The following is a 21571-nucleotide window of genomic DNA, read 5'->3' on the forward strand; positions in this document are numbered from 1 at the left end:
GAAAAACAACCGTCCCACTTTTGGGATAGCTTTCATTTTTAGAAAGTTTTTACTGAATTGATCTCCTGCAACTTCCACTTGGTTCTGCCTTTTAACCTCCAACAGAACAAACATAATCTTTCTTCCACATCGAAACCATTCAAATCCTTGAAGATGGCTCTCCTGTCCCTGCCTTGAACCTTCTCTCCTTCAGCCTAAACCTGCCAGGTTCTTTTAGCTGCCCTTTATATGTTATTGATTCCAGGCCTTTCGCCAACCTGGATGCCCTCTTCTAGACACTCTCCGGTTTATCAATGTCCTTCTTCAACCATGGCGCCCCAAACTGAATGCGATACTGCATTTGAGCTCTAACTAACAAGGGCAGAGCACAATGGGGCTATTCCTCTTCCTCCCACTTCAATTCCCGATTCCTGGAAACTATGCCTGTCTTTATGTAGCCCAAGATTTCGTTTGCTTTTTTGGCTGCCACATCACGGTGCCTTAGTGGTTCCCCATCCCTTCCTTGATCAAATATAAAATCCTGCTTTGCATTCAAGGTACTTCATAACTTGGCCTCCACCCCAACCCCTCACCAACCTTTCCAGTTTTCTTACACCTTATACCCTCCCACATACTCTTTGATCCTTGAACAAGAGCTCCATCTCTCCACTCCAGGTATTTTCTTTGGCTGTTCCCCATGCCTGGAATGCTTTGCCTTCTCATCTCTACCTCCTGGCTTTCTTCAAGTCCTAGCTAAAATCAAACCTTTTACAGGAAGTCTTTCCCAATCACTCTTAATTCTAGTGTCTTCCCTTTGTTGATTGTTTCCTATTTGTCTTGTATATAGTTTGTATGTCGCTGTTTGCAAGTTGTCTCCTTCATTAATTAGACTGTGAGATCCTTGAGGACAGGACTATCTTGGGCCTTTTTCTGTATCCCCAGAGCTTAACCCAGTGCCTGGTATAGTAGCGTTTAATACATATGTAGTGACTGATTCTGGTAATCTGCTAAAGCCTATGGTTGCCTTCTCAGAATAATGTTTTTAAATGCATAAAGTAAATACATTAAATTACAAAGGAAACAAATTATGCCGAAATCCAGTTATCAAAGTATTTTGAAAAATAAATTCACAGGCAGCCAAGGTAAGAACTCCCTTGGATTAAGAAAAGCCCCTGAATTTACTCCAGGGTGGGGGCAAAGCCAGAGAAAAAGAACATGACCTCCCCCCATCTTGTAGTTGTAAGGTTGATGTTTTGCTCCCAAGTGCAACACTTTACATTTATACTCACTGATTTTCGTTACTAGGCTCATTTCTGTGTTCCAGCTTGTGAAGATCCTTTTAGATCCTGATTTTGTCATGCAGTATGTTTGCTTTCCCTAAGTCACTGATAAAAAGGTTAAACAGCACCGAAGTAAAGAACTCTGGACAACTTAACTTGGGTCTTCCTAACTTCCTACCCAAATTGAATTTCCTGCCCAAATTTCTGTCTCTGTCTATCCTCCTTCACTGGTCCACAACCCTCCAAGTCATGTACACTATTTCTTTTTCCTTCTTATTTGACTTGAGTCCTTCCCTTCTTTCCCATTCCTTCTCCTTCTGTAGAAGCCAAAAGTCGAAGTACTCCAAACCCCAGGCCTGCTCTCCCTCCCCATCTCTGACAGTTGAAATCCTTCTCCTCTTTCAGGGCCCTGCTCACATGCTTGCTGCTACCCAAACCTTCCCTAATTTCCCCCAGCTAGAGGTGATCACTTTCTTGAATTTCTCAGGTGGCTGTTAGACCTCCAGGTGCTCATTACATTCTAACTTGTATTATACTTATTTCTATTCAGTCTTTTAGATTGTAAGCTCCCTCAGGCAGGGATCAGGGCATTTTTCATCCTTGTATCCTCAGCACTCAAGGGTCCTTGCCCACAGTGAGCACTAATTAAATATATTGAGCTGAGTACAAAAATGAGTAATGCCTTCTGGGAGCTTATAACATGAGGAGATAGGCATGTACATGTAAAAGAGATTGGGCAGTCCCCTAAGGTCTTGTTTTCCCAATTATTCTGGTTCTCTGCTTAGCTTGTTTTGCCCTGCACTTGCTGGCTCCTGTTTGGGTCTAATTGTTTACAAATTACTTAGACCTCATATCCTAGCAAAAGTCAATCTGTTTAATTTGATTACGAAAAGCATAGTAATGCCAGAAACATGAGGTAATAACACTCCTGTTTCTCACCCTCTGGGGTGAAATACTCCTTCACTCTCCCTGTCCTCCACTTTCTGTCTCTGTCTCTCCATTTCCCTCCCTCCCTCCCTCATTCCGTCCCCTTCTATCTCCCACTTTTCTCTCTCCTCTCCTCTCTGTCTCCTCCTTCCCTCCATCCCCTCCCCCATCTCCCATTTTGTCTTTCTCCTCTCCTTGTCTCTTTAACTGTCTCTGTCTCCTTCCCCTTTCTTCCCTTCCCTCCCTCCGCCTCTGTCTCCACTTTGTCTATCTGTCTGTCTGTCTCTCCTCTCTCTCCTGCCCCATAGACCGTATTCCATATCATGAGCCTTTCACGATTTTTCATATTGTTAGTGCTTCACCACCACATAATTACTTCATCTTAATTTTGTCCACGTTTTGTATCTACTTATCTCTGTCCGTGCTATTTCCTTCTAGTAGACCTCTTTGGATCTCCGGCACCTAACCCTGTGCTTCCTTAACAAATAGTAGGCATTTAATAAATGCTTGTCGAGTTGAGTGGGAAAGGAGGAATGGGCAAGCAATTCTGTCCTTCAGCCCTGGTGCCTCTTGGCATACTTCAGGTACTGGGCAGGTATCACAAGGCTGATGGCTGAGGAAACAAACCTGCCTCAGCACAGTGGCCCCTTACCTGCTTTGTTAGGACAGCAGTGATTGTTCACTCAGTTATATCTTCAGCCTTCAAGGGGCAGTAGGACTGACTCCTACTTTGTCCTCAGCACAACCATGTTAATCCACATTCTTTTTATTTTTTAATTTTTTTATATTTTTCTTTCTTTTTTTATTGTTTCCCCTCCATGTGGGAAAGGATCTTCTAATGCTTTCAAGACTGCATGACCTTCATATGAAAAAAATTCTAGCTGGAGTATTGGAACTGGAGTTGGAAGATCTGTTTAAATCCAGCTTCAGACACTTATTAGCTGGGTGACCTGGGCAAGTCATTTAACTTCAGTTTCTTCAACTGTGAAATGGGGATAATAGTAACTCCTCCCTCACAGGGTTGTTGTGAGGATCAAACAAGGTAATATTTGTAAAGCACTTAGTGCCTGGCACATAGTAGGCACGATATAAACGCTACCTATTAATTAGAGAAACATAAATTAAAACAACTCTGAGGTTCTACCTCATACCCATTAGATTGACAAAGTGGACACCCTTCTTTCAAAAGGAAGTGACAAATGCTGGTGAAGTTGTGGGAAAACAGGTACATTAATATAGTTTTAGTAGAGTAATGAACTGGTCTAATCATTCTGGAAGGCAATTTGGAACTATGCCCCCCAAAACTATGCATAACCTTTGACCCAGTGATATTATTACTTTTTTTATATCCCCAGGAAGATCAAAGAAAGAGGAAAATTACCCATATGTACAAAAATATTTATAGCAGCTCTGTTTGTGATGGCAAAGAATTAGAAACTGAGGGAGTATCCATCAACTAGGGAGTGATTCAATAAGTTATGGTGTAAGAATATGATGAAATACTATTTTGCTATAAGAAATGATGAAAGGGATGGTTTCAGAGAAACCTGGGAAAATTTGTTTGATCTTATGCAGAGTGAACAGAACCAGAACAATTTATACAATAGCAATAATATTGTAAACACAAACACCTTTGAAAAACTTAGCAACTCTGATCAACACGATGACCGACAATAATTTCAGAAGACTTTTGATGAAACACGCCATCCACCTTCAGATAGAGAAGTGATGGATTCAGAGTGCAGACTGAGACTTTTTTTTTGGAGGGGAGGGCATAACCAATGTAGGGATTTTTGCTTGACCATACACACTTGTAGTAGGGGTTTGTTTTTCTTGTTTTCTTAATGGGGACTGAGGGAAAGATGGGAGGGATAAAAGGAAAATCTTTGATTGGAAATAAAATAAAATAAAATTTAGTTTAAAAAAGATTGCATAATATTGGGCACAGATTTCCTTGGTGTGTAATTGGTCTGAGCCAATTGTAAATACTGGCTTTACCTTCTTCAGTGCTATTTCAATTTCCGTATAGCACATTAGGATATGATATAGGGGTCCAAGCGTGATCATTCTTCTGTCATTGTTGATGAAAATAGATTTTTGTAGAACTGTTGATTTGGTTTTTTCCATTTGTCATCTACTTGTTGCTCTCCAGCTAGTTTTGCCATTAAATGCTTTGGGGATGATGTGGATTACTTGGGTCTCAAGCCAAGCTTTCTCTAGACTTTTTGTTTTCCTTTTACATTCATTGCTTTTTGCTGTTTTGTGAAGCAATACTGCTTATTATTTTCCAGCATTTTCCTCTGTAGTGCTTTATAAATGAGTTTGTGTTTGAAACTGGTGTCACTCTTGGTTGACACACCTCTTTGCTTAGCAAGTAGATTTGATGTTTGCAACTTAAGACGATTTCTAGGCTCTTTCGGCCTCCTTGTTTTGGTGATTGCCTTATATCAATTGAGCTTTTGTAGACAATGATAATCAAGGCTAATGTCTTTGCTTTTTCAATTTCCCATTTGGGGGTTTGTTTAAATAAAATAGGTTGAAGCTGTTGCAATTTAATTTTTATCTTTGCTTCTAACTTAACATAGATCTTGAAATCTCAGCTCTCACTAGTCATTGATCTGGCTGCACACAGAAAGTTGATTCTGATAGGATTCTCATTAGGAGTCAGTCTTTTTCTATTAAAATATGATAAATTTTGTAAATTGAAAGAAAAATAGTTGCTGTTTTTTTCAAATTCAATTAAAATAAAAACTGATTCATTCAGAACTTAATGTTTTTTAAATCATAAAGAACAAGTTTAGGGGAATAAAAGGGAAAAAAAGAGCAAGCCTGACCTGAAGATGAATATAAGAAAGCATGTTCCCTGATTCCTTTGTAGGGACAGGGGTGCATGGGGTATGGAATGCGGCATATAATGTCCATTAAAAATGTTTTGATTAGTTTTGCTGAAATCTTTTCTCTTTTAAAAAATATTCTTTGTTGTAAGGGATGGCTCTCTGGAGGGAGATGAGGAGGAATATAAGGGAAAATATAGGTAATATAAAAAATACCAATAAAATCTATTTTTAAAGGATACAGTCAATTTCTCCTTCCTTCCTTCCTTCCTTCCTTCCTTCCTTCCTTCCTTCCTTCCTTCCTTCCTACCTACCTTCCTTCCCTCCTTCCTTCCCTCCTTCTTCCTATCTTCTTTCCCTCCTTCCCTCCCTTCCTCTCTTCCTCCTTTCTTTCTTTCTTTCTTTCTTTCTTTCTTTCTTTCTTTCTTTCTTTCTTTCTTTCTTTCTTTCTTTCTTTCTTTCTTTCTTTCTTTCTTTCTTTCTTCTCATTTCACTTTACATCAGTTCATGTAAGTCCTTTCAGTTTTTTTCTGAGGGTATCTTGCTCATCATTTCTTATAGAACAATAGTATTCCATCACAGTCATATACTGCAACTTGTCAACCATTCTCTAATTTCTGGGCATCCCCTCAATTTGCAATTCTTTGCTGCCACAAAAAGAGCTGGAATAAATAGCTGGGTTTTTTTAATCTCTTTAGGATGCAGATGTAGTAGTGGTCTTGCTCCGTCAAAGGTTATGCACAATTTTATAGTTCTTTGGGCAGAGTTCCAAATTGCTCTCTAGAATAGTTGAATCAGTTCACAACTCCACCAATAGTGCATTAGTGTCTCAAATTTCCCACATCCCCTCCCACATTTGTCATTTTCCTTTTCTTCCATATTAGCCAATCTGATAGGTGTGGGTGATACCTCAGAGATGTTTTAACTCGCATTTCTCTAATCAGTAGTTATTTAGAGCATTTTTTTTTCATATGAATCTAGATAGCTTTGATTACTTGATCTGAAAATTGTCTGTTTGTATTTTTTGACCATTTATCAGTTGGGGAGTGACTTATATTCTTTAAAAATTTGACTCAGTTCTCTTTATATTTGAGAAATGAGACCTTTATTAGAAAAAAAAACTTGCTGTAAATTTCTTTTCACAGTTGTGATTATTGTGTCCTGTTTGTGCCCCCCTATTTACCCTGCTCTTTCTCTTCTTTCATCCTATTCATCCTCAAAAGTGTTTTTCTTCTGACTACCACCTCCCCCAATCTGCCCTCCTCCCTTCGATCAACCCCTCTTCTTTTCTTATCCCCTTTCCCTCCTACTTTCTTTTAGGGTAAGATAGATTCTATACCCAACTGAGTATGTATGTTATTTACTCCTTGAGCCAATTCCAATGAGAGTAAGATTCAAGCCTTCTTCCTCCCCTCCCCTTTGTCTTCTTCTCTGTAAAAGCTCTTTTGCACCTCTTATGTGAGATATCCTACTCTACCTCTCCTCCTCCCAGTGCATTTTTCTTTCTCATCCCTTAATTTTATTTTTTTAGATATCATCCCATCATATTCAACTCATACCTGTGCTCTCATAATGAGAAAGTCTTTTAGGAGTTACAAGTATCATCTTCCTATGTAGGAATGTAAACAGTTTAACCTTATTGAATCCCTTGTGATTTCTCTTTCTTATTTCTCTTTTTATCCTTCTCTTGAGTATTGTATTGGAAAGTCAAATTTTCTATTCAGCTCTGATTTTTCATCAAGAATGCTTGAAAGTCCTCAATTTTATTAAATATCCATTTTTTTCCCTTGAAGGATTAAACTCAGTTTTGCTGGATAAGTGATTCTTGGTTGTAATCCTAGCTCTCTTGCTCCTTGGAATATCACATTCTAAGCCCTATGATCCTTTAATGTAGAAGCTGCTAAATCTTGTGTTGTCCTGATTGTGGCTCCATGATATTTGAGTTGTTTCTTTCTGGCTGCTTATAATATTTTCTCCTTGACCTGGGAGCGCTGAAATTTGTCTATAATATTCCTGGGAGTTTTCATTTTCTATTTTACCCTCTGGTTCTAGAATATCAGAGTGATTTTCCTTGATAATTTTTTGAAAGATACCTGGACTGATCATGGCTTTCAAGTAGTCCAATAATTCTTAAATGATCTCTGCTGGATCTATTTTCCAGGTCAGTTGTTTTTCCAATGAGGTATTTCACCTTTTCTTCTATTTTTCTATTCTTTTGATTTTGTTTTATTGTTTCTTGATGTCTCAAGAATCATTAGCTTCTACTTACCTAATTCTAATTTTTAAAGAATTATCTTCTTCAGTGAGCTTCTGTATCTCCCTTTCCATTTGACCAATTCTGCTTTTTAAGCCAGTTTTCTCTTCATTGGATTTTTGTGCCTCTTCTACCATTAGGCCAATATTGTTTTTTAAGGTGGTATTTTCTTTAGTAATTATTTTGGCCTCTTTTACCAAGGTGTTGACACTTTTCCCATGAGTTTCTTCCATCATCTCTTTTCCCTTTTTTTCCCCTCCCTCTCTTGTTTGATTTTTAAATTCCTTTCTGAACTCTTCCAAGGATTCTTTTTGGGCTTGAGACCAATTCACATTTTTCTTTGAGGCTTTGGATGTAGCTGTTTTGACTTTGTTGTCGTCTTCTAAGTTTGTGTTTTGATCTTCTCTGTCATGATAGTTACTTTCTATGATCAGGTTCTTTGTTTGTTTGTTTGCTCCTTTTCCCCAGCCTATCTCTTGATCTAACTTTATGTTTGAGGTGGGCTCTGCTCCTGGGGTGGAGGGAACACTGTCTCAAGCTTCAGGTTTTTTATGCAGCTGTTCTCAGAGATGGTTCTGGGGGTCTGTAAGTTTTCCCTTCTTCCAAGGTGGTATGCTTTAAAGCGTGGTTTGTTTACTATTCTTCTGGCTTGTGCTCTTGTCTGAGTGACCACAAGTACTCTTTTCTGCTCTGGAACAACCAGGGATCATAAGAAGACTGCAAACTTTTGTGTGCTAGGGCTCCTTCTTGGATCCGTGTATGGGCAATGCAGCAGAGTCGTGCACTCAGTACCAGCAAAGGGATCTCTGTAATGTCCCTCTGACCAGTTGTCCAGCCCCCTTACCATCTGTGGACTGAGAGCTCTGAAAGCAGCTGCTGCCAATTCAGTTGCCCCTCAGGCCTGCTGCTGTCTTGCCAGGATGTTGCCTGCACTGGATTGTGCTCCACTCTCACACCCACGTACCAGACCTTTTGTGTCTATTCTGCCATGACAGAATTCATTTTGAGGAGTTATTTTAAAGTTGTTTGGAGGGCAATTTGGGAGAGCTCAGGTGACTCCCTTCCTTTTTCTGCCGTTTTGGCTCTGCCTCCATCCAAAGCGTGTGTTTTTAATTAGTTGGTGACTCCAAGCTTGCTAAATTCCACACAGTTTCTCTGCCTCTTTATTGTCTATGTATTGAGACATAAGCTGTAGTTTCCTGCATGTTGGTATTTTTGCTTATGCAAAAAAGCATTAAGTAAAGAAATAGCCAACCGTCCCATGAAATGATGCTTCTTGTTTCCTCTGAACATGGAAAGATACAACTGTGCCAACCCCTTTGTTTGCTCCTCTAAGCAGAAGCCGTGAGTCATCCCTCAATTTAGCTTTAACTTCCTTTTGTTTTCTGGTTTTGCTTATTGCGGGAGTATCAGTATCGAAATGGGTCAGTTCCTAGAGTAGAGTGAGGAAGCAGCTAGGGGGTTTGAGAAAGCAGGGTGTTACAGTGGATAAAAGCTCCAGGCTTGGAGTTAGGAAGACCTGAATTTAAATCCAGTCTCAGATGCTTCCTAGCCATGTGACCCTGGGTAAGTTATTTAACTTTTGTCTACCTCAGTTTCCTCAAATATAAAATGGGGATAATAACAGCACAAACCTCATAGAGTTGTTGTGAGGATCAAATGAGATAATGTTTGTAAAAAGTGCTTACACAGTGCCTGGCACATAGCAGGCACCATACACTTATTCTCTCCCCTCCCTACTTCTTTAAAAAAAATTCTCCCCTAAGCTTTTAATGAAGAGATCACAAAATAACAATTTCTCATCACTGTGTATTAAGACTGCACACTTCAGAATGGGGATCAAATCATAGTTTCTTGCTTTTTATTATGGCATTTGGGAGCCACATCTCTGGTGGCCCTGATCTACACTAATTCAAGCTCTGTAGGGAAATGGAATACGTTTGATGACTAGATAGCTGGTCCAGGAGGTATGGTCCTGAGAGCCCTTTTTTTCCTCTCCCAGAAAAGACATCAGTTTTACTTATGTAGCAAAGCTGTCCCCTCACATGTGGCATGAGAGTGTCATTGTGTGGCTTGAAAAGAGGCAGAATAGACATTTCTAGCCTCTTCCTCTTTCCCCAAGGGAAATTTTGTTTCTTGTGAGGAGGGGAAGCAGGAGGTTGGAGCAAGAAGCTTGGCCATTCTGTTCTCCTCAGAGACAAGGGGTACTGGGCTACAGTTATATGGTTTTCAGGTTCAGGCTAAACTTCTGATCTCTGTTCATTAAATGGAGAAAAGGAGGACCCAAGCTTTATATCCAAGGTTTAACTCTCTTCCCACCAAATACCAGTTCCACAATGGACACACATAGGAAATAGCAAAAAATCCCAGTTATCCAAGTCAGTGGCAAAACAGAAATCAGAGAAAGTATAAATATGAGACTATATACACCACGCAATACAGAACAGGTGCTCTCCTATTACGAGCAAAGTAACTCAGCTCAAACAAGAGCGAAAGGGCCTTCAATCTCTCTCAAGGGGACAGTCCCCTAAGTCTCTAGTTTGGCAGGCTGGTTAGAGGGAGTGGAACGGAAACTGCCAGCTCTCTCATGTCAGTTTCTTCCCAGAGTCTTTTCAGTGGCCTGAAGTGGGATTGATATTGTCCGTCTTCTCTCTTGAAGCTGGAAGCCAGAAGTGCTCAAAGAAACTTGATGAGAATCTAAGAAAGTGAAGACTGAGGAGACTGGAGCTCTCCTCTCTCCTGCTCTTGCCGACTGCTCATCTCCCTTACACAGGTTGGGGCATTGATTTCCACCGATGAAGAGAGAATCCCATACCAATGGGTTTTGGGACTCAGGTTATTTTTCAGTTAAACAGCTAAAACTCTATCCCACTTCAACCAACAAGTTATCTTTGAGGTCTCAAATGCTTAAATGCTGACCTACAGAGACAAATATGGAGATTCCCTTTAATATCTTGCCTCCTAGAGCCCCACTAAGAGTGTGTGAATGGGGGCAGCTAGGTGGTGCAGTGGATACAGCACTGGTCCTGGAGTCAGGAGGACCTGAGTTCAAATCCAGCCTCAGATACATAACATTTACTAGCTGTGTGACCTTGGGCAAGTCACTTAACCTCAGTTGCCTCACCAAGAAAAAAAAAAGAGCTTGTGCTGCCCTGGGGATTCCCTTTGTCTCAATGGTTCTGAGGTCAATAAATTACAGCAATAAATGCAAAGTGAGGGAGGGGCTAACCATGGTCAGGAGCATTCCCAGTGTACTACTCCTCTCCTCCCATCCCGAAGGGCTGGGGAAGAGAGTGAAGGGGTTTCTTTCTGGATATCCTGGATCCCCTCCTTCACCATGGAAATGTCAGATTAAGGTTCTGATTAGGTGGCACAGTGGGCCAGGAGCCAGGAAGACCTGAGTTCAAATTCAACTACAGATACTTACTAACTGTGTGACCCTGAGAAAATCACTTAATTTCTATCTGCTTCAGTTTCCTCGGCTGTAAAATAGGAATAGCAATAGTACCTACCTACCAGGATTATTGTGAAGATCAAATGAGATAACGGTAAAGCGACACAGTGCCTGGCACATAGTAGGTGCTTAATAAATGCTTTTTTCCTTCTATTCTTTTTTTTCCCTATGCCTTGGCTCTTGGCAAAAAATTATGCTTAAGAAATTCATGCCCTGCCCCCCTCCCCCTATGATTCGGAGGTATTTTTGAGGCCCCTGGTCTCTGGTAGGATGGCAGGAAAGGGGATCTGCCCCACTTTGTGGTCATTCCATCACTGTCACTGTGGAAACAGGAGAAAGATGCCTAGGACTGAGGGCCATTTAGAATTTTCTTCATTTCTGAGTTGCCAAAGAAGTCATCATCTCATAGCCAGCCTGCCAGTGAGGCCTTCTTTATACTTTGTTAGGCTGGTCTGTTACCAGAACTATATTCAACCCCTTTCTAGCTCGGGAGACCTGTCAAAGTGTGAGTTCTGAGGACATACCCTCTGAGAAACAAGAGTCACCTCTGTGCTATGATGAGGCGTTGAAGTAAGACTTTTAAATTGAAGGTGTTCGGCAGAGCAGTGACTAAGCTGGAGGAGATTGTGGGCATACATTGATTCCACACAGTGTCTTAGCCTCAAATCAAGGCACTGAGATGAGCCTTTGGCTCAGTGTTTTGATCAACTGCCTGAGGTTGAAGCAAGCCAAGATCTTATCTCAGGCAGCACCTGGACTTTTGACTAAGGCAAAAGGAAGTTTTGTAACTAGGGACACTGGAATGTTTCAGAGAAAAGGTGAGGCCACCCCTCAGGTGCTTGCCAAGGTGAGAAAAAAAGAGGAGGCAGCATGGGGGAGATGTCAGTCCGTAGTTATCATTGGGGAATACTTAACAAGAAAAAATGAACTGTTTAGCACTTTAGGGCTGGTCAGGGGAAGCTAGACCTATTCTAGGGGTTGATGACCTGCCTGAGGCATGAGGAGAAAGGAGGAATGAGGGAGGGAGCAGAAATAGTTCCTACCTGTACCAACTCTGGGTTCAAGACTTTTCTTAGAATCAACCAATCAATGAGCATGTATTTAGCTCTTAATGTATACCTGGCAGTAGGCTAGTTGTCAAAGGAATGGAAGATGCTGGGGAGAACCTGGTTGGTTTCAGAAACATGCCTTTTCTTCCTGGAAGCCTTTCCTAGTGCTGTGTCCATCCTGGTCCCATCTCTTTCCGCATTCAAACTTGTTTCTATATTAGTTCTTTTTAAATCTATACCTTAAAGTTACATGAATTCACTAGTGTGGGCACTACCCCCATGGGGATGGCTTGAAAATCTTAGATACTTTAGCACAGTAGTCTCCAAAGTGCGGTATACATACTCTAGGGAGAGCAAAGATGATCCAATGTAGAGATAGGAAGAAAATATTCAAATTTCTCTTTATAGTCATTTTATCTAAAAACAGGAAGGAAATTAAATGTTTCTAATATTTAATGTAGAGATTAACCATGGAACCTGCCATCCTACCTTCCTGATCCATAAGTCAGATGGTTATGTGTCAAGTATCCTGAGGAAAGAAGAGTGGGAGTTCCATAATGCAGAAGGGTTAGCAATAGCATTCTCATTCATTTGCTCTCAGCACATTGCATTATATTGTAGCTCACATGTGCTCAGTTAAGTGGAGTTATACGTTATATTATCTGGTTTTAGCTGAACTAGCCTTAACAAAATGGAGAAGTAGCTTTAAAAGATTCCTGGAAAGAAACCACTGGTTAAAGGCAATACTGATAATGAATGCACTGACAAGTAAACATGCAGAAAATGGAAGAGCTAATATTTCAGAAATTGCCCCCTCCCCCCATTAAAAATTCTCAAGAGTATTTGAAATCTATATTTGAAAAATACATAACTTGAAAAATTATTTGAAATATATATTTACATTATAAAGTATATGCTGTACTCCTGTCTCAGGGCCAGATTCCCTGTACTTTTGAGTTCGGTCTTTTCTACTGCCATTGCCTTAAGCTCTCACCAGCTGTCTTCTTCCCAATTGTGAAAAGGGGCAGTGATTAGCACCCCAATTCCACTTAACCACAAAGGGATACTCATTTGAAAGACACAGCAAAAATAAACATAGAAATATTTTCCTTAGTTGTCTCAGATGCGATGGCTTCAAGGTTACTGCGGGGCGCTGGCGGTCTAGGCCTTGAGGGACTGTGGCCCTGCCCTGGTGGCTGCTAGCTCCATGGCAACTGGAGGAGGTATCCCTTCTGATGAGGAGCAGGCTATTGGCTTGGAGAGAGAGATTATGATTGCAGCAAGGGATGATTTGGATCCATACAATATCTTAGCCCCAAAGGCAGCTCCAGGGACTAAGGAGGAACCCAACCTGGTCCCTTCCATCACAGCCAAGCGAATAGTGGGCTGTGTCTGTGAAGAGGACAACAGTGCAGTCATCTGGTTCTGGCTTCACAAAGGCGAGACACAGCGTTGCCCTAACTGTGGAACCCATTACAAGCTGATACCCCACCAGTTTAGCCACTGAGCCCCTGGACTGGTTTACTTGAGATGTGTTGTAATGTTTTCTTCCCTCCAATAAAAGATTAGCCATTTCCCTGGCTCTCCCATAAAAAAAAATATTTTCCTTAACTCTCCTGGGATATGCTCTGCCCTATACCACCCTGGTCTCTGGGAGAGTAAGCTCAAATTTATCTCAGTTCCTACATAGCCTTGGTCCTACCAAGTTCATGTCCCAAAGGTGGTTTGATGAGTCCTCAATGAGTCCTCATTTCAGCTTTCACTGGCATGGGTTCAGAAGTTGCTCCTTGGTTCTTGAAGCAGTAATGCTGAGCTGGCTACAACACCTGGCCTGGAACCCAAGCTCTGCAACACTGGGACACCCTAGTACTCTCAAAACAACCTTTTAGATTCTGCTGCCTTCACCTAAAATGGAAAAAAGAATCAATAAAATGGAAAGGCATCAGGCCCATCTGGCTTCAGAGGGGAAGAAGGCCCCAAGGTTATTCCTCTTACTTCCTGGTTTCTCACCAGATTCCTTGAGGGAAAAAGTCCACAAGTTCCCCGACAATCAAAGCAAAGAAGTAGCTAGCATTGACAGGACTTTCTGAACGTCTCCTCAGCCAAGCAAAGAACTTTCTCTCTACCATACAATTAGCTGAGGATCACCAGCTCTAGAATGTCCTCATTCTATAGATGCATGCTCTGGTTTCTCCAAGGCTTTTTCTCACACAGCTTCTCTCTTGCACCTTTATTATTCTCCCGGAAGCCACCTTCTGAGCATCTTCCATATGAAGAAGTTGCATTAGCTGAGGTCCTTGCATGAGCCCAACCCATTCCGCATTCACTATTGGTAACTATGAACTTCCCCCTTAGTGTATATTGTGCCTTGAGGTATTTGCTAATGATATCATGAAGCCGAGGTAACCAGTAAGACATTTAAAACCAAGCTCCTTCCATTTTCCTGACATGTTGCTGCATTCCACTCTCTGTCTCGGACCCCTGGCTTCTAATTAGTGATAGTTCACTATTTCCAGTGTGTACCAGGTCCACTACACTGTTCTATGGTCATTTTTTCTGCCATTCCACCAACAGTGTATTTCTCCACCCCCCCCCCAGCTTTTCCACTTCTAGTTCTGGGAACAATAATCAAATTATTAAATTATTGGGGGCAGCTCAAGAGCATGTCTGGTAGAGCACTGCACCCTGGGTTAAAGACCTGAGTTCATATTTTAACATGGATACTAGCTGTGTGACTCTGGGCAAGTGTCCCAGCCTTGGTTTCCACAACTATATAATGAAGATAATAATAGCACTTACCTCACAAGAGTTGTGAAGATCAAATGAAATGAAATATATAAAGTACTTTGTAAGCCTCAAAGTGGGGGTGGGGAGCCTGTAGCCTCAACTGTTCTATGAAGTTTGGATTGAGTCAAAGGGCTGCACTCGAGGATCTTGAAGCCACATGTGGCCTTGAGGCCAAAGGTTCCCCACCCCTGCCTTCAAGCAATATTTATATGTGTGTGGCCACTACTCTCCTAAATGTGTCCTCCTTCTCTTTGAAAAAAGTAAGCTCCTCAATTTCAGAGACTGGTCTTGTTTTTTTGTGTCCCCTCTGCTTAGCACAGTATCTAGCACAAAGTAAGCACTTAGTAAATGCTTTCTCATTCATTTATTTTACAAGTAGGTGTTGCTGAAAATCACATAAGTTATGGTACCTAAACACATTCTGCTATCTATGCCCTTAGAAATCTTGGAAACAGAATTTTCTAATCCATTTAAAAATCTTCCAAATGAAGCATTTCCGTGGCTTTTAGCCTATTGGTTAAAAATATAAAAATGCAACACCTTCCCAATACTCTGTGCAAACAGCTGATTTGGCTCATGTACAACCAATACGCTAAGAATGGTTTTTACATTTTAAAATGAAGTTTTACTGTATTTTACAATGCAAAATCCATTCTAATGGGCCAGACCACGGGAGGAGGGCACTCTTGACTATAGCTTACCAACCCCTGACCTATAGATAATAATGAGAACTAAGCAGTCAGTCTTTTCCACAGATTCCACCTTATGGTGGTGTGGCTAGGATTGAAGGTTCTCCAAGGCTTAGCAGCAGAGCACAGGTTCTAACAGGTTCTACTAAGTTGTTATAGTAGGGGGAAAAGCGTGAAGAATTGGTCAAGACACCTCTGATTGATGGATTTCTCTTGGAGCCCAGGTGGTGATATAGAACGTAAGGGAACAGAGTTGAGGCGTTAAAATCTTAAAGCATATACACACTGATATCCTTATGGATATGAAGTTCTGCAGTCAAACATGATAGAGTTAGAGGGCAGCTAGCTGTTGGCTGACAAAAGGCTCAGCTACCCATCCCTTCTGTGGCTCATTAAAAGAGCAAGGCACCTTCATTCTCCGGGGAGCCCATTGAGGCTAGAGAACAAAGAGGAAGGCAGAGGACCCAAGCCTGTTTTCACAGGGCCTGAGGCCTCTCCTCTTACAACACTGTCTCTCATTGGACATCCAGCAGGAAGAAGTCAGATGATGAAAAGTCAAGCCAAGGAAGGAAGTCCATCTTAGACAGGCTGGCATTAATGGCTTTTGAAGGCACCTGTAATTCTGATGTCACAATTGCAAATCAGTCAAAGAGGCTGCTATTCACCATGTGGTTTAACAGACCAGAACCAGTCACAAAAACAACATTGCAGTGCTCCAAAGTCTCCCCAGCGCATTTCCATTACATGTTGTCATGAATCTCCAGGAAATAGACTCCACAGCATCTTCCATGTGGAGAGCTGTATGAGTACTCTAGGAGCCTGGGAACTAGACTCATTAGCCAGTACCTCATTACAGATATACATTTATGTATTTATAAAGATGTACTAGTGTACTGGGCAGCTAGGTGGCACAATGGATAGAGAGCCGGGCCTGGAGTCAGGAAGACTCATCTTCCAGAGTTTAAATCTGGCCTCAGACACTAGCTGTGTGACTCTGGGCATGTCATTTAACCCTGTTTCTCCCAGTTTCCTCATCTGTAAAATGAGGTGAAGAAGGAAATGACAAACCACTCCAGGATCTTTGCCAAGAAAATCTCAAATGGGGTCAGGGAGAGTTGAACACAACTGAAAAACAATGAGCAACACCAGTGTACTAATCTTATATACATGATAAAACATGCCTAAAAATAGAAATTAAAAAGGATAAAATAAGGATGAAATAAATAGTATTTTAAAATAATTTTATTTCATCTTATTTATTGGTAGTACAAAACTGTTTGCTCTCACTAAAAATATTTTTAAGTATGCTTCTTTTAAAAAAATGTTGGTTTAACATTTTGTGATCAAATGATTCCAAGGTCTGGTTTTATTTTACTATTTTTCCAATATTGAGTTTTAATGACCGTCATAGCTGAAAGAAAATATTTCACCAAGATTGTTGTTGGTGTTCATCCTTCATTATTGAAGAGGACCAATGACACCAGGAAGGTGATGTTTTGACTTGCAAGTGAATTGGATTTAAGTGAGGCAGGGCTGTGCAAAGTCACCAGCCTCATTGTTTCCTTCAGAGCCATCTGGGTCCATTGGCAAGATATAGATCAGGATGACTAGAGATGGCCCTGGATGCAATGGGAGACCTTGGCCTTTTTAAACTGAGGTCTTTCCCAGATCTCAGTTTAACTGAGGCAATGCCTATTCAGTGATTAAGGCTAGGTAAGAATTGAAGCAAAGAACGGCCTCTTTTTTTTCTTTTTTTGCTTAGGCAGTTGGGGTTAGGTGACTTGCCCAGGGCCACACAGCTAGTAAGTGTCAAGTGTTTGGTCTGAGGCTGGATTTGAACTCAAATCCTCCTGACTCCAGGGCCAGTGCTCTATCCCCTTTGACATCTAGCTGCCCCAGAATGGCCTCTTTTACCTAGTCAAAGAGAGGTAGATCTAAATGGAAGAAGTTGCCCCATTGACCTCATTAGATGCTTTCTAAATCATGACACTGATTTATAAGTCCCATCCACCAATTATGGAAAGGTTTTTATTGAAATTTTATTTAAATTTATTGAAATTGTTCAAAATTTTTTGGTCTTCCTTGATTTGGCCCATGACCTATAGTTTACTTTTCCCCTGCATGTAGAGCAGCATGGCTTCATGAGCAAAAAAAAAAAAGCGCTAGGTCCTGGTACTATCTTTCCCCCCAATTCATCATATGACCCTACTAGATAGGTGATCTTACTTGGTGTCCTTCCTAAAATGGTTGGAGGGTTATCAGAATAATTTCGGATAGAGAGCTTGCTCTGAGCTCCTTCATATAGGGTAAAAAAGAATTTAATTTGGAGCCAAAGGGCTTGGATTTGAATGCTGCCTGTAAGACTTATTATCTTAGTCATTGTGTGACCTCAGCCCAAGTTTCCCCCCACTTCTGGTGGGAAGTGTGTGAACCCTTCTCAGCCTCAGTTTCGTCATGTGTAAAATGAAGAGCTTGGACTAAGTGACTCTATAGGTTCCTCTGGCTTCAGACCTATGAAATTTCTTCTGAAAGAGAAGCTATAAACAGACAAGATATTTTTAATCGCTGATCATGATAATAAGTCATTTATGGGCTACATGATTCATAATTTATCAAACAGGCTCCTCTAGAGAGCAGACTTAGAGAAAGAGTGGGACATTGTCCCCACTCAGAACTGTCTGCCTCATTAGTTTGGCCCTACAAAGTAAATATCCATGTCTTCCAACATTGTCCTCCTTTCCTTGCTCTTTTGAAAATTCTAATGGAGTTTGGCAGCAGGGAATTTTCTGTTTGGTCTGTTGTCTGGGGAGTTGATAAGATCTCTGAACACTTCTTCCTATAATGCTCTAAGGCTGCCCACAACTTCCTTTCTCAGCTCCAAAAGCTGGAAACTAGGATACAAGGCTTTTGCACTTTGTGGCTGTCTTCGATGGTTGTCTTCGATGGTTTGGCAAACAGATAGTGACTGTTTGTATTTGGTTTTCTAGCTGGGCCTTTAGGTAGGATGAAGACACAGAATTGACTCTTTGTGGCTAAGAGCTGCCTGAAACAGGATGAGGAGGTACTTGTGACCTTAGGTTAATCATCTTATTGTGATGTAGGAGGGACAAAGGTGGTGAAGTGGTCTGGAATCAGAGGATGGGGTTCAAGTCCCAGCCACTTGCTACCTGAGTGACTTTGGGCAAGCTGCTTCCCCATTCTGGGCCTCAGTTTCCTTGCCTGTAAAATGAGTGGAGGTTGGACTAGACAGGGTAAAGTCCCTTCCATCTCTAAATCTGTGATTCTATGATTACCCACTCATTACCCTTGGCCAATTTTGCAAAGACCTTCTTCCATACACAAACAGACACTTGGCAGGCCAACCCAGATAAATGAGCTGTCAGTCTCTAGCTCCCATCAGTCAATCAATGAACTAACAAACATTTATTAAGCACTTACAGTGTTCCACACACCAGAAATAAAAAGACAAAGACAAAACAGACCCTTCTTTCCAGGGCCTTACATTTGTCTTCATTTCTCTCTGGGCTTCTCTCCTGCCTCTCTGGACTTTTCTCTACTCTGAACTCCTTCCTTCCACCCTTTTTGTTCCTTTCTGCTTTTCAGCTCCCTTTTATGTTCCCTCTTCCCTCATTAGACTGTAAGTTCCTCGGGGTTAGGGGTGGTCTTTCTTTTTACTTGCGTTTGTAGCCCAGCACTTAGCACAGTGACACGCAGGAAGTGCTTTATAAGTGTTTGTTGACTTGACTTACATTTCTGTCAGAAGAGACAGGATATACATATGTAATGTATAGGTGGGGTGCTCACCCACACTCTAGTGCCTTACGTCTTTCACACGTAGCACATAGACATATACTATTATCTGGGCTGGCTTTGTCACTCCAACCTACCCTTACACTGGCAAGTCTAGATTCCCAGAGAAGGACCACCCCAATGTGGTTATATTCAAACTCTCTCAGGGTCCTGGGGGCAACCCTATTTTTACCTCTAGTAAATAAGGGAAATATGATCTCCTTAGTTAACATTTTAGTTCTTGAGCCCCTATTGATGCAGTTTCATTTACATAAACCCAGCCACTCACAGTAATGATACTTTTCCCTTTTTTTGGGGGGGGGGTGAGGCAATTGGGGTTAAGTGACTTTCCCAGGGTCACATAGTAAGTGTCAAGTGGTCAAGTGTTTGAACTCAGGTCCTCCTGACTCCAGGGCCAGTGTTCTATCAAATGTGCCACCTAGTGTGGGAGAGAATAGGTATATGTTCATAGAAACCTGGGCAGGGAATAAATGAATGAGGAAAGCCCATGTTCTTGAAGTAACTCATAACTCTGGAACTGTAAACCTAGATAGAAATTACAAGATTCAGTGGCTGATTGTCAACGATCAAGAGGCAGCATATGTTAGTGGATAGAGTACTGAACTTAAGAGTCACAAAGACCTGGGTTCAAATTTGTCTCAGATGCTTACTTGTTGTATGACACTGGGCAGATTATTTAATCTTTCTTGGCCATTTTCTCATCTATAAAATGTGAGGGTTGGACTAGATGACCTCTATGTTACCTTTCAGCTTGGGTATGTAGGGTAAGTTAGCATGAGGAGGTGAATACAACTCTGATGTTGTGAATATGGGTGATAGAAGAATGGTGATACCCTCAACAGAAAGAGGGAAGTTCAGAAGGAGAGTTTGGGATGGGAGATGTAAGGAGTTCTGTTTTAAACTGACATTGAGTTTTAGATGCCCACAGGATATCTAATTTGCAGTATTCGATAGACAGTTGGCAGTGTGGGACTGGAGAGGAATTTGTTTTGCTTGGCTGTGTATATTTGTTACAAGAAATTTGTTTTTGTTTTTTTTTTGTTTCAATGGAGTGGGAAGTATAAGGGAGAGAAAAGATTTATGTTAATTTTTAAAAAATTACGTTTTTTGTTATGTTATTATTTTGTTATTGTTATATTATTGTCTGTTATTATATGTTGTTAGTGTTATTGTGTCATTAATATATATTGTTTGTTATTATTTGTTATAATGTTATGTTACTATTTGTTATATTATACTTAAATTTATGTTAATTTTTTAAAATTGGAGAGGTGTAGGAGTAATACAGGGGTGAAATGTTTCATACTCATTCAGAGGTGGTCACTGTATTATTAGTTTTACTTAATTGTTTTGCTTTGTTGCAAGAGATCTCTCATATGAGAGTGAGAGTAATATCTAAATATTTATAATGTAAATACAAAACACATTAATATATTCTTGAAAAAATATATTAAGAAATACATATTTTTCCAGTCTTCTTTTCTCTCCAGACTTACATCAGTGAAGAAAACCTCACCATTACTTAATCACACTTCTAGAAAAAACCATGCCTGGAACTAAATATCCTCCTCTTCCAGCAAAGGCCTTTCCATTTCCTTAATTAAATAGGGTAAAAGTTGAGTAGGAATTCTGTTCTCCCTATGGGTAAAAATGTAAAGAGCTGAGTCAGAAGCTCTCCATTAATTGCCTTGAGGAGCATTCTCTCATCTCTTCTTGAAGCAGGCTTGCAGAGATTAGAAACTTGTGGCCTCAAGGCCACATGTGGCCCTCTAGGTCCTCAAGTGTGGCCCCTTTGACTGAATCCAAACTTCGAAGAACAAATCCCCTTACTAAAAAGGCTGAAAATAAAAACAAAACTTGGGCTCAGTCAAAAATCCTCACCTAAGGACCTAGAAGTCTAATTTAGGGTAATGACCTTAACTGGATTAAGGTAATGATCAGACCAAGAGAAGGAAGAAGCCTTTGACGAAAGTACTTCTTGAATTCACCTTTGACTAATGCTTAGAGAGGCAGTGATCAAAGAAAGCTTAAATGGTTTTAATAAAAATGATTCTCCAAAATTTTAAGTGGCTATTGCTTTGAGATTATTATCTAATCTCTGAACCCTGGCTTAATTCTGACTGTGAAATTTTTTCTTCAAGAATCCCATAAATTGTAGCTCCAAAATGACTTCTGTGAGAGATTCTTTTATTTTTTATGGGCAAGAAATGCTTTATTTTAGAACTGGAGAAGTTGAGACTTAGGTTGAGTCATCTCGGAATTATACATCGACACAGAAGCAGAGCTGGGATAAGAACTTAGGGTTTTTTTCCCCCTCTTGTTTTGATAAGGGCACTGTTACTTGACCAGATCTCCCTACCTTCTCTTCATGAAGTCAAGAGAGATTTTCAAAGGCATGAAGAAACTCTGGACCTCTCCCTTTAATTAATAAATTAATTCTGCCAGTCTTGGGCCAAAAATGCAGAGTATGTTGTTTTTGTTTTGTTTTTAATTCAATGGAGGTTATGA

General features: G+C 40.7%; 1 protein-coding gene and 1 long non-coding RNA gene across 3 annotated transcripts in view; both read left to right on the forward strand.

Annotated features, from left to right (window-relative positions):
• The window catches only part of LOC110196138 (uncharacterized), a 61881-nt gene that overhangs the window by 10852 nt on the left and 29458 nt on the right, over positions 1–21571 (forward strand). The window lies entirely within an intron of this gene.
• On the forward strand, positions 12834–13350 carry LOC110196137 (cytochrome c oxidase subunit 5B, mitochondrial-like). Its single transcript, XM_078151960.1, is given in 2 exon segments — positions 12834–12940; positions 12942–13350. Coding segments are annotated over 2 exon segments (378 nt in total). The 5' UTR covers positions 12834–12905; the 3' UTR covers positions 13285–13350.

This window comes from Phascolarctos cinereus, unplaced genomic scaffold, assembly GCF_003287225.1.
Source record: "Phascolarctos cinereus isolate Bilbo 61053 unplaced genomic scaffold, phaCin_HiC Scaffold_4;HRSCAF=312, whole genome shotgun sequence".
In the NCBI taxonomy this organism is placed as follows: domain Eukaryota; kingdom Metazoa; phylum Chordata; class Mammalia; order Diprotodontia; family Phascolarctidae; genus Phascolarctos; species Phascolarctos cinereus.